The sequence below is a fragment of the Panthera uncia genome, chromosome F1, assembly GCF_023721935.1.
Source record: "Panthera uncia isolate 11264 chromosome F1, Puncia_PCG_1.0, whole genome shotgun sequence".
In the NCBI taxonomy this organism is placed as follows: domain Eukaryota; kingdom Metazoa; phylum Chordata; class Mammalia; order Carnivora; family Felidae; genus Panthera; species Panthera uncia.
The window spans coordinates 41,518,604-41,530,569 of NC_064813.1; the positions used below are offsets into that span (position 1 = coordinate 41,518,604).

The 11,966-nt window shown below is 49.0% G+C and overlaps 1 protein-coding gene and 1 non-coding gene across 4 annotated transcripts in view; both read right to left on the reverse strand.

Annotated features, from left to right (window-relative positions):
- Positions 1 to 2,284: 2,284 nt before the first annotated feature.
- Positions 2,285 to 2,357, reverse strand: TRNAN-GUU (transfer RNA asparagine (anticodon GUU)). Its single transcript has one exon. It is a non-coding gene; the product is annotated as a tRNA-Asn (tRNA).
- Positions 2,358 to 3,326: 969 nt separating this feature from the next.
- Positions 3,327 to 11,966, reverse strand: part of PIK3C2B (phosphatidylinositol-4-phosphate 3-kinase catalytic subunit type 2 beta) — a 67,943-nt gene continuing 59,303 nt past the window's right edge. For 2 of the 3 annotated variants that reach the window (XM_049634448.1, XM_049634447.1), the window contains 4 exons: positions 10,617 to 10,698; positions 10,084 to 10,190; positions 8,343 to 8,471; positions 3,327 to 7,165 (listed from right to left, as the gene is read on the reverse strand). In XM_049634448.1, the coding sequence (XP_049490405.1) occupies positions 6,977 to 7,165; positions 8,343 to 8,471; positions 10,084 to 10,190; positions 10,617 to 10,698 (507 nt within the window). In that variant the 3' untranslated portion in view covers positions 3,327 to 6,976. The remainder of the gene's footprint in view (positions 7,166 to 8,342; positions 8,472 to 10,083; positions 10,191 to 10,616; positions 10,699 to 11,966) is intronic. The other variant, XM_049634449.1, reaches the window with a different exon arrangement.

Consider the following 11,966-nt stretch of genomic DNA (forward strand, 5'->3'; position numbering starts at 1 on the left):
GACTTAGCCCTGTCAGTCCCAACAGGAAAATAAAGTGTAAACCAGCTTCCTCGAGCCTGCTATCAGCCAGAGGGTGGAGGGAGGGTAGCTCTGGACACCGAGATAACAAAGTGTTGCCGTAGCTGTAGGTGTGCTGGTGAGGACAAGAAGTCCTTGGACTGGCAAGCTGACTGGCACTTTGGCAGAAGGTGAGGTTTAAACCTCAGTTGATTATGTTCATTTTAAAAGATTTTGCGGGCCTGAGGCAGAGGGTATACAGCTTTTGACTTCATTTGTCTGCCAGCACCACCTCCAAGATCTCACTTCTAAGTATCCCACACTTCACGTGGTCACCACCTGCCATCTTCCCAGCTCACTGCCCCGTATCCCTATTCAGCGACTTACCAACCCCTGGAAACCTCCACACCACTGCCGTTTCCACTTCTGTTGTGATTTCTTGCCCTCCTTCGCTTCCCTCCTTACCCAGCGTGAATTCCACGATCCAGTATCAAAAACTAACCCACTGCAAAGACGCTTCATTCTCTTGCTCTTCGCTGGCAAAATCCCAACCCTAGTTGAACTCAACTACCCACTTGTTCTTAATCTACGCACTCAGCTAACCATGGCCGAGGAAAAGCACTCAGCAGCACCGACTGACTTGCTTCGTATCTGTGACCACAAATTTCATCAGTGCCGGGCATTCCTACGACAGTTCATAGTTCCACCTTTGTTTCTCCCACACTCTGAGACTGTTTCACAATTTCTTCCAATTTCCAGCATTCCCTTAAATACACATCCTCAGCTTACGGTCACACCCCATACTTCATTGAGAAACCAGACACAATTGGACATAAACAACCTCACCTTTCCACCACTAAATCCACCCATCTTCCAGCATTTGGACCCACATACTCTGCCTTCAATTCCGTAACAAGAAAAGAAGCCTCTTGGGGGCGCCTGGGTGGCTCAGTTGGTTAAGTGTCCAACTTCGGCTCAGGTCATGATCTCACACTCCATGAGTTCGAGCCCCGCGTCGGGCTCTGTGCTGACAGCTCAGAGCCTCGAGCCTGCTTCGGATTCTGTGTCTCCCTCTCTCTCTGCCCTCCCCTGCTCTCTCTCTCTCTCCATCAAAAAATAAGTGAACTCTAAAAAATAATTAAAAAAAAAAAAGATTCCCTCTATCTCAAAAAAAAAAAAAAAAAAAAAAAGAAAAGAAGCCTCCTGGATCCTGTCCCTCTGTGTCTACGGAAGGAATTCCAGCCTTCCTTAGCCCCTCTTTCTTGTAACCTATAATTGTCTCTCTCAAGCTTCTAGAACACTCACATGCAGTTAGTATCACCCATCTTAAAAATGAACAAAACTCTCTCAGATTCGTGCCCTCCAAGTTTCTGCAGCACTACAGCAAAGTTTCTCGAGCGTCACCTACGGTCATGGTCTCTACCTTGTCATGACCTCTTCTCTCTTCCACCTCCTCCAATGTGGCCTTTGTCCCCACCACTCAAACAGCCTTTATCAAGGTTGCCAGGAACATTTGCCAAGTCCAAGCCTCTGACTACTGTGGGTTGAACTGTGTCCCCCTAAAAGATATTGAAGGTCCTCATCCCGCAGTACTTGTGAATGAGACCTTGTTTGGAAATAGGGCCTTCGCAAGTTAAGATGAGGTCATTGGGTGGGTCTAATCTAATCTGATTGTGTCCTTATACAAAGGCTAATTTTGGACACAGACACACATGCATGAAACACATGTACTTGTGAACACCATGTGAACACGAAGGCAGAGATTGGGGTGATGCCCCAACAAGTCAAGGAATGTGAACGACTTCCGGCAATCCATGAGAAGCTGGAAGAGGCATGGAATAAATTCTCCCTGTCAACCTGCAGAAGGCACCAACTCTGCCAACCCCTGGATCTTGGCCTTCTAGCCTCTAGACCTGTGAGCAAATTCATTCGTTGTTTGAGCCACCGGTCGGTGGCGCATTGTTACAGCAGCCCTGGGGTACCGACGGAACTTTTCTTTGTGCCCCCATGACGCCACTCCCCTGGTTTCCCTACAGTTCCAGTGGCTCCTCTGAATGTTGGCCTGTATCAGAGCTCAGTCCACCCATATCTTTTTTTTTTCTAGCCTAATCTAGGTGATCTCAACCTATGCTGATGACATCCTTACCTAAAATCTAGACTGACCTCACCCATGAGCTTCAGATTCCACTCTCCTGCCTCACCACGTGGATGTCCACACATCTCAACTTTATCATGATCAAAACAAAACTTTTTTAAAAAAATAATTTTATTTATTAAGTAGGCTCCATGCCCAACATGGGGCTCGAACTCATGACCCTGAGATCAACAGTCACATGCTCTACCCACTGAGCCAGCCATGCACCCAAGTCTTTTTTTTTTTTTTTTTATGTTCATTTATTTTGAGGGGGTGGGGAAGGGCAGAGAGAGAGGGAGAGAGAATCCCAAGCAGGCTCTGCACTCACAGTGCAGAGCATGTCTCGGGCCTTGATCTCAGGAACCATGAGATTATGCCCTGAGCTGAAACCAAGAGTCAGACACTTACTGACTGAGCCACCCAGGCGCTCCCCCAAAATAAAACTCTTAATTTAGCTCCCCCAGGCCCATCTTCCCCATGATCTGTAATGCCCCCAGTCCTCCTCACCCAGCGGCCAAGGCCCTCAATTCAGGAGTCACCCTCACTTCCTCTCAACTCCACATCTAATCCATCAGCAAATCCTGTCAGCACTACTTTGAAATTCACCAACTCTCTATCGAAATTGACTCTTCTCACCGTCCCCACACTATCACCTCCCTCCTAGACTCCCGCAGAGACCTTCTCTGCAGGGACCGTCTCTGCTGCATCTAGTCATCCAGTCCTGCTTCAAACAGCAGCCAGAATGACCTTTTTAAAATGTAAATTGGAGCACTGCAGTCCCTTCCTCAAAAGCTTAGTGTGATGGCAGCCCCATCACACTAAGAATAAAATCTGGAGTTCTGATCGACTTTGACGCTCAGTTTCTCCCTGTGAGGCCCTCTCTGCCTGCCTGCTCCCTCCCTTTTCCTGCCCTCATCTGGCCCTGAGCCGCTGCACTGTCGCTTTTTGTTCCCGGGTCTGCCTCCCTAGCTGGATCTTTGTCATTTTAGTAGCCACACTGCCTGGTTGCCCTGCCTGACCCAGAGAAGACCATGAGCGTGGTTTGTTGAACAGACACCTCAGTCTGTTTGTTGCACAGACGTCCCAGCCACCAAAATTCCCTCCCAACTTAAAAATGCTGCCTCCTTTTTAGGGGCGCCTGGGTGGCCGACTTTGGCTCAGGTCATGATCTCGCGGTCTGTGAGTTTGAGCCCCGCATCAGGCTCTGTGCTGATTGATGCAGGCTCTGTGCTGATTGATGCCTCGGAGCCTGAAGCCTGCTTCTGTTTCTGTGTGTCCCTCTCTCTCTGCCCCTCCCCCAGTCGTGCTCTGTCTCTGCCTTTCAAAAATGAATAAATGTTAAAAAAAAAAATGCTGCCTCATTTTTGACCTTTCAAGTCCAATCTAATCTTTGCCCCCACATCCCAGCCAGTCAGGTTACTTCATTTCTGCCACCTCTCTCTGAACTCAGAGAACCCAGCCTCCTGGGCTTCTCTTGTTTCTCTTCTCCCTGAGCAAGCCCTTACTATACTCCCAGCTCTCACCCCCACGCCCTCAGGGTGGTTCAGATTTCTGCCCCATTCGGCCAAGAAATTTCCTCAACTAAGACTCTTGCCAGATTCAAGTTTAACTTTTAAAAGGTCCCCTGGGATTTATCCAGAACGGCAGTGACATCTCAAAACCACTTAGAAACACCGCAGATGGGTAACACTTCCCCCTGTTTACTACTGAAAGTCCCTGGGAAGCCTCACAAAATTTCCTGGTGTGAAATAGGACACCCCACTGGAGAGTTTTGAAAACTTTTGGGTGAAATGCTGGTACAAGGTTCACACCACCTCCTTCTTGCATTTGGTGGGTTCTGAGCTATGGCTCTGCTCTAATGACTTAACAGTTGTAAGGCATCTCAGAGGCTCAGTTTCCCCTTTTAGAAAATGGGGCTGGTTAAATATCATTAGGCAGTAAACTTTTTAAAACATTTTGTTAATGTTCATTTATTATTGAGAGAGAGAGAGACAGAGCATGAGCATGGGAGGGGCAGAGAGAGGAGATACACAATCCGAGGCAGGCTCCAGGCTCTGAGCTGTTAGCACAGAGCCCGACATGGGGGTCGAACTCAACAAACCGCGAGATCATGACCTGAGCCAAAGTCGGATGCTTAACAGACTGAGCCACCCAGGTGTGCCGGCAGTAAACTTTGTAAAGTTTATTTATGTATTGGAGTGGGGGGTGGCAGAGAGAGAGGGAGACAGAGAAGCCCAAGCAGGCTCCGTGCTGTCAGCTGGGAGCCTGATGTGGGGCTCGATCCCATGAATCTCGAGATCATGACCTGAGCTCAAATCAAGAGTCAGATGCTCAACCGACTGAGCCACCCAGGTGCCCCTAGGTGCTAAACTTCTTAAATGCAGAGATTGTTTGAATTTGTCTTTGTAACCCTCAGCCCGGTACGTGGCACAGGGCCCAACGCACAACCCCAGGAGCTATATTCTTTGTGGATGGAGGCATGTCACTCTGTAGCACTGGAAAGCACAGTACATGTTTGTTGATAGAATTAATGAACGAACCAGATCTACTTTTGACGGTAGCGTAACGAAAAAGGACATCGTTTATAGTAGGACACGCTGAAAACGAACAAATGTTACGCCAACTTAAAGGGCTGTATTAAACATTACCTAGGAGTTTGCACAAGGTGTGGAGTCAATCCTAGATTCCAATTCGAGATCCAAGGCTGATCGGCTGTGAGTTTAAGACAGATTACTTAATCTCTCTGAGCTTCCATTTCTTCACCTATAAAATGGGGATTCTACTACTCACCTGATCAAGTTGTTCTGAGGCTAAGATTTCACTGACAAGTGTCGAAGGCCCAGGGCAGCGCACCAACGCATATCAAAGTTTCCAATCGTAAGACCCCTACTGTTATGATTTTCATCTTGTACACCAGGTGTCTTCATGTGAGCATCGACCAATTTTGAAAGGATGGTTTTGTTTTTCTCAAATGTCATTTATTAGAAAATACAGTTCCAGAGAAAGTAGCAGATACAAGGGAAGTGGATACAGTACACAGACCTCTTTCAATCAGGGGCAGAGAGGGTCAAAATAAAATGAGCTACAGGCCAAAAGCCAGTAACGCATCTATGGTCCATTCACCTGGAGGAGTTCTGCCCCTGTTCCCCACTTCCCCCAGCCCCTCCCCCACAGTGGCCACCTTACCCTTGACATTTTTAACCTAAAAGAAAAGTTTACATTTCCTTGCTCCCCTGTGGCTTCAGTGAACGGAGCTTCTTTCTCTGGTTATGGAATGAGTCAGCAAACGGGGGAATTTCTGATCCTTGGAGCTGAGAAGGAAGCTGGGGAGGGATAGTTCAGAGTCTCCTCGATTCCCTCCATGCCCCAACCCTGGGGTACATCCAGCCAATTCCGGTTTAAATATATCAAATTCAAAGTCTCTCCCTTTTTTTTTTTTTTTCCCCAAAGGATACAACCCTTTGGAGTAAAGCACAAGAGTGAATCCAAAATCCACCAGGTAGGGAATAAAAAGTGTAAGAGACAAGAGACCCCGTCTCTCGCTCCTAGCTCAGCTCCCGGGGATCAATCACCCCCCCTCCGATCCAGCCTTCTCGCCACCAAAGAACATCACTGGAGTCCCCCACCCCACGCCCCTTTTCCTCGGCTTAGGGCATCCCTTTGGCTCCAGACTAAATAAGTTTATGGCCCCAGAAAATGAGGGAAATTCTTATTTAAAAAAAAAAAATGTGACAGAAGTGGAGTTTGGGAAAAGCAGCACACAAAAAAGGGGGGGTGTGGCGGGTGATGGGGCCACACTGGCATCTGCGGCCTAGCCGTCTCCTTCCCAGGGCCAGGATGTCCTTGGGCGGGGTGGGTGGGGGGACCAAATCTAAGGGCTGAGGCAGCACTTTCTCCCACCAGGGAAAAAGGAAGGGAGAGAGACGTGTGGAGAAGCACCCCCAGCATACCCTCAGGGACCAGATGGTCCCCAGAGGGGTCATGAGAATGGAGGGGTAGAAGACCGTATTCGGGGCACGTCCTGGCAAAGTCGGGGAAGACGGAAGGAAAAACTCCCCTGAAAGAGCCCAGGTCCCTGAACACAGGTCCTCGGCAGGGCCCCGTTCGGAAGGCCCTCCCTTACACCCGTAGGTATCACACCGCTCTCCTTTGGAGGCACAATCAGAAAGGCCCACAGCAGGCCTCAGTCCAGCACACCAGACCCTCCCCGCCCCTCCCCGGCCTGCCCTTAGAGAGGGAGGGCTCTCACCCAGGACCCACTGGGCCCCTCCCCAAATAATTCCTATGGATAGAAAAACACAGATGAGAAACAAACAAGCGAACAAACAAAACCCTAGGGGAAAGTCCAATAAGAACCTTAATCATACAAAAAGTCCGACGTCTTCCTCTTTTGCCTTCCGAGGCATATGCAAGTCCCTTCTCACGAGGCTTCCTGTCCAGTCAGGACAACATTACTATTTCATTTTTTAAAAATAAAAATAAAGATATCCACCCACCCTCCCTCAAAACGCTACTTCACTCAGCCCGCCCCACTCACCCCCAACCAGGCGTTGCTCCCTTGACACAAGGTAACCTTAAAACTTCGCGGCAGCCTCACAGCCGCTCAGCACAGCCAACCCAAATGCCGCCGGGCAGAGGAGGGGACAGCAGACAGCATCTAACTCTGCCCGCCTCCCGTCACAGGGGCCTGAGCCACCCGGACAGAGGGGAGGCCCGCCAAGGGCTCTGCCCTTTCACAAGGAAAGGGCACATGGAGGAGGGAAGAATCGTCTCCCCCGGCACCCCCAGCCGCCTGGGGTCCTGGGCGGGGGTTGGTGGGGGGGAATGGGTCGGGCTCTGCTGGGCTCACAAGGTCTCATGACTTCGAGATCCCAGTGCGAACCAGCCAGTCTTCTCCTGGGCCAGGTCCAGCTCTCGAAGGCGGATGTGCACCTCCCCGAGGAGAACGTTCTCCCAGAATCCTTGCTCGCTCAGCACACTCAGCTGCAGCTCCCGCTGCTGTAGGTCTCCCTTGGGGATCCCGTCATACACCAGCTGCGAACAGAGATGGGGAAGATGGGGGGACACAGAAGAGGGAGATGCTTAAGTCTGTGGAGGTTCGATCTGGCGGGGGCTAAGATGACTTCTCTCCCCAGCCCGAGTCCGCGGGATTAGAGAAGGTACTTGGAACCCAAGAAGAGCTTTACAGAACTCTGCTCTTTGGGGCAACCTGGCTGGCTCAGTCCAAAGAGCAAGCGACTCTTGATCTCGGGGTTGTAAGTTCAAGCCCCACGTTGGGTGTAGAGATTACTTAAATATCTAAAAGCAAATGAATAAATAAGTAAATAAATAAAGAACTTTGTTCTTTGCTTAGAGTTGAGGAAGGTGAGGACTTTTTTTTTTTTTTTAAGTTTCCTTTTTTCCTTGGGGCACTTGCGTGGCTCAGTTGGTTGAGCGTCTGACTTCAGCTCAGGTCATGATCTCATGGTTTGTGAGTTCGAGCCTGCATTGGGCTCGCTGCCGGCAGCACAGAGCCCGCTTCAGATCCTCTGTTCCCTCTCTCTCTCTGCCGCTCCCCCACTGGCGCTTTGTCTCTCTCAAAATAAACTTTAAAAACAAGTTTCCTTTTTTCCCCCGGTTTCTTCATTTTAGACAGAGCATGCGCAGGAGAGAGGGGTAGAGGGAGGGGGAGGGAGAGGGCAGGAGAGGGAGGGAGGGAGGGAGGGGGAGGGGGAAGGAGAGGGAAGGAGGGGGAGGGAGAGAGGGAGAGAGAGGGAAAGAGAGAGAATACCTCAAGCAGGCCCCATGCTCAGTGAAGAGCCCAATGCAGTGCTCTATCCTACAATCCTGGGATCATGATCTGAGCCAAAACCAAGAGCTAGATACTCAACCAAGGGAGTCACCCAGGCATGCCACAGGTGAGGGCTTTTTATTGGGGCCACGGCTCATTATCAGCAAAGGACCAGCAGGCTCCTCCTCCCCACGGGACAGGGCCAAGGCCATACCCCAGCTGTGGACTCCCTGACCGAAGGGTCAGCAAACTTGTTTATGTGAGGAGCCAGACAGGAGTACAAACAGTCTGGTCTATGTCACAAGCACGCAATCCTGCCGCTGCAGCATGAAAGCAGCCACAGACGACACTTCCGTGATAGGTGGGGCCACATTCCAATACAACTTTATTTACACAAACAGGTACAGTTTGCCAACCCACCCCAGCCCCTCCTCCACACACCATCTCATTGTAGGTGGGGTTGCAGGTTTTCCGGGCCACTTTGGTTTTCTTCTTAGTGGTTTTCTGAGGGTCAGGAAGGAGGTAAATCTTCACGTAGGGGTCTGGGTCATTTCCATCCTGCAGCAGTTGCTACAAAGGGAGTGCAAATTTTACAAATGTTACAAAAAGAAGATTCATACGTCTGTGTCCCTATCACCATTCCTGTGATCACAACCTGATCCAGACTCTTCTCCCTCACACCTGGCTTCTTACAAGGCACCATAATTTGTCTGCTTTCCAGCTCACTCCCTTCTGATAGAAATATCTACCATGACAATATTAGGTGTCCTACCAAAACATCAATCCGATTGCCCATTACACCCAGTCTATACTTTTCATACAAATGCTCGGGGCATGCCATAACTTGGTCTGTTTTGACTGAGCCACCATGTCCCCAGATATCTTCCTGCCTTGCCCAATGTCTTTGTCTATTTTGTCATTTGATCCAAGTAACCCCCAAGAGGTGCAAAATGAGTCAGAGAGATATTAAGTTGCTTGCTGAAGGCCAGCCAATTAGTGATTCATCCAGCCTGATCCTTTTTAATTAGATCTTGTCATGCTTCTGCTCAAAACCCTCCAACGGTTCCCATTTCATTCTGGGTAAAAGCCACAGTCTTGACTGTGGGACTCAGGTTCTGGAGTGCTGTGCCCTTTGCAACCCCAACATCTACTATTCATTCTCCCCTTTGCTCTGCAGCCTTCAGCCACAATGACCCCTTGCAGTTCCCAGCATGCCCCAGGCAGGTTCCTGACTCAGGGCTTTGGGATTTAACTGCTCCCTCTACCTGGAACAGTCCTCACCTTGTTCCGTCTTTGCTTGAACACCTTGTCATCAATGAAGGCTTCCCTGACCACTCTTTATAAAATTGTCACCACTTCACTCCACCCCAGTATTTGTTCTCTGCTTTATTCCTCTCCAGAGCACTTACCACTATCTGACCTGCCATATATTTCACTCGTCTGTTTGTCTGTCTGTCTCTTCCTACCAGAATGTAAGCTCCTTGAAGGCAGGGATTGTGTTTTGTTTACGCTTAGATCTAGAGCTAGTAAATCAGTGCCTGGCACAGAGTAGGCACCTGATGAACATTTATTGAATGAATGAATGATGAATGAATGAATGAAGTTGTCAGAGTGAAACCCAGGTTGCTCTGATTCCAAAGTTCATGCCCCTGCCACACACCAATGCCCCAACCCACAAAAGTCCAGCACATGGCAGGTATTGAATGCAAGTTCCCTTCCCCTTCCTACCAACAATTTTGTGATTATATACTGCCTTATGCTCGAAGGACATCATGTGGCTGCCTTATCTCTACAACCAGGTAATAAACCCTTTGGGCCTCTTCCTCATAATAATCATCATAATTGCCACAACACTAATACCAGGCATTCTGTTAAGTGCTCTGTATGCGCTATTTCCTTGAAACCCTCCATAACTCTACGAGGTAGATACTAACATCTTCATTTCAATGAGGGTCGGGACACTTAGACAACTTGCCAAAGACCGCGGGTAGTAAGAACCTGTATCTGGCGGTGCTTGCCTGCTTAGTCATATCTCAGGCCTGCCCTGGTAGCAGGGCCACCGGGGGTACTCAGTAACTTCTGTGGTTACCCTCATGAGAGGAAGGGAGAAAACTTCTGACCAGTCAGAAAACTACCGGAAGAAAGATACAGAACCACGTGAAGGCTGTGTGCGTGTACTTACCAAGCCCCGAATATGCATCACCATGATGAAGAGTTTATTGTTTTTGTAGGAGATGGACAACTTCACCTCCCCTCCCACCTTCCCGACGGGCCGGGCCCATGAGCCGTCTGGAGGGACAAAGAAACCAAGAAAGGTCACGAAGGAAGTCTCGTCCCCAGCTGGTGCCAGGCAGTTGTTTCCGTTGTCCTCTACCCCTTCCCCCCCACCCATCCCCCAGGATCTCCCTGTCAGGTTCTTGATATCAGATGGGGGAACTGTCAAGTGATGTCTGTGAACATGATTCAGAATCAGGTTGAGATGTTCTATCCAGTTTGTGTGGTGTAATGAGCAGGCAGATATCCAGTCGCTGGGAAACCTGCACGAGGAGCCGGGGGCCCCACAGCCTGAGCGGGACACCAGATTCTCCAGCCAGTAGGCGAAGAGACAGAGGCAGGTCAAGGGAAGAGAACTGGGGAGGGAGGGGGGGCAGGAGAGATGACCTTTGGGAATGGTTCAGAGAGGTTGGCAGGAGCGTCACAGAGAAGGCAGCGTACCTGAGGACTTAGGAGCTGGGCTGGTGCCCGTAGCCTTGTCATCTCGGGGCAGGGGGTGGAAAAAGGTGTATACCAAATCACACTGAAATGATATCAGACACAGAGTCACTCTTCAAGAAGGCAACGGACCCATAAAAAAAAGGCAAGGGACTATTCCAGATTTAAAAAAACTTGATAAAATGGAACCAAATATCTTTTGCACTTCTTATTTGGATCATGGCTCAAACCAACCAGCTGTAAAAAGAATTTGGGGGATGACAGGGAGATTTTCAATATGGACTATATATTAGATGGTATGATTTCTATAGTTATATAAGAATACATAGTATTTAGGGATAGAATGTCATGATGTCTGGGATTTAGTTTAAAATACTTCATACAAAAAGAGATGAAGCAAATATGGCAAAACATTAACCGTTTGGGTGATGAAGATATAGGCACTCATTATACCGTTTCTCTGCTTCTGTAGATGTTTGAAAGTTCTCATAACAAAAGTTCTTCAAAAAGGAAAAAAAAAACCTAAGTCACATCAGGTCAAAAGCAGTCTGTTCTTTTGTGCCGCCCCCTCCCCTATGGACACACATACACCTTTCAAGCAGAGAAATATTTGAGCCAACTCTGGACAGAGCCCATGAATCCTACTCTCAAGAATGGTTCCTAAGTCTGTCAGGGAAAACAAAAACTAAAATGTGTGAAAATACCTACTCTAGCGTTAATAGTGAAAAAAGGGGGGGGGGCATAATCTCTCTCTCAAGAAACAAATGGTTAAGGAGATTGTGGCATTGCAAGTCAAAGTATAATTTCGTACAGATATTCAAAGTGCTGCTTATTATAAACACCAAGTGAGAAAAATATTATCTAGTGATATTGGAGCTAAAGCAGTAAGAGTCACATTTGCCTATAGACAAATAGGAAGGAAACACAGAAATGGGGTTAGATGATGGGTCGGAAGGGATGGGGCTCCTGATGCCTACATTGGTTTTTATGCCCATTATAATACCAAATTACAATGCCATTTGTTTAAAAAAAAAAATCTAGGTAAATACACACTCAACCTGCTCAAAAATCTCCTTTCCTTCCCAAGGTTCTGAATACTAGCACTCCAAGACCGCCTCTGATATCCGCCCCAGAAGGCACGCGTTCAAAGCATTTACCAGCACGACCCCAGGCGCTGCAGCCACGCCCCTCCCTCCCTCGCTGTGCCGGCCACCGCCCTCCTCGCAAATCCCGTCCTTGACCGCCAGGGGGCGCGCATCCTCCCTGCTTCCACTACATACCCCCCCCCGCCCCCCCCGCCCGGGAGGGGCGTGGCTGCAGCGCCTGGGGTCGTGCTGGGAAATGCTTTGAACG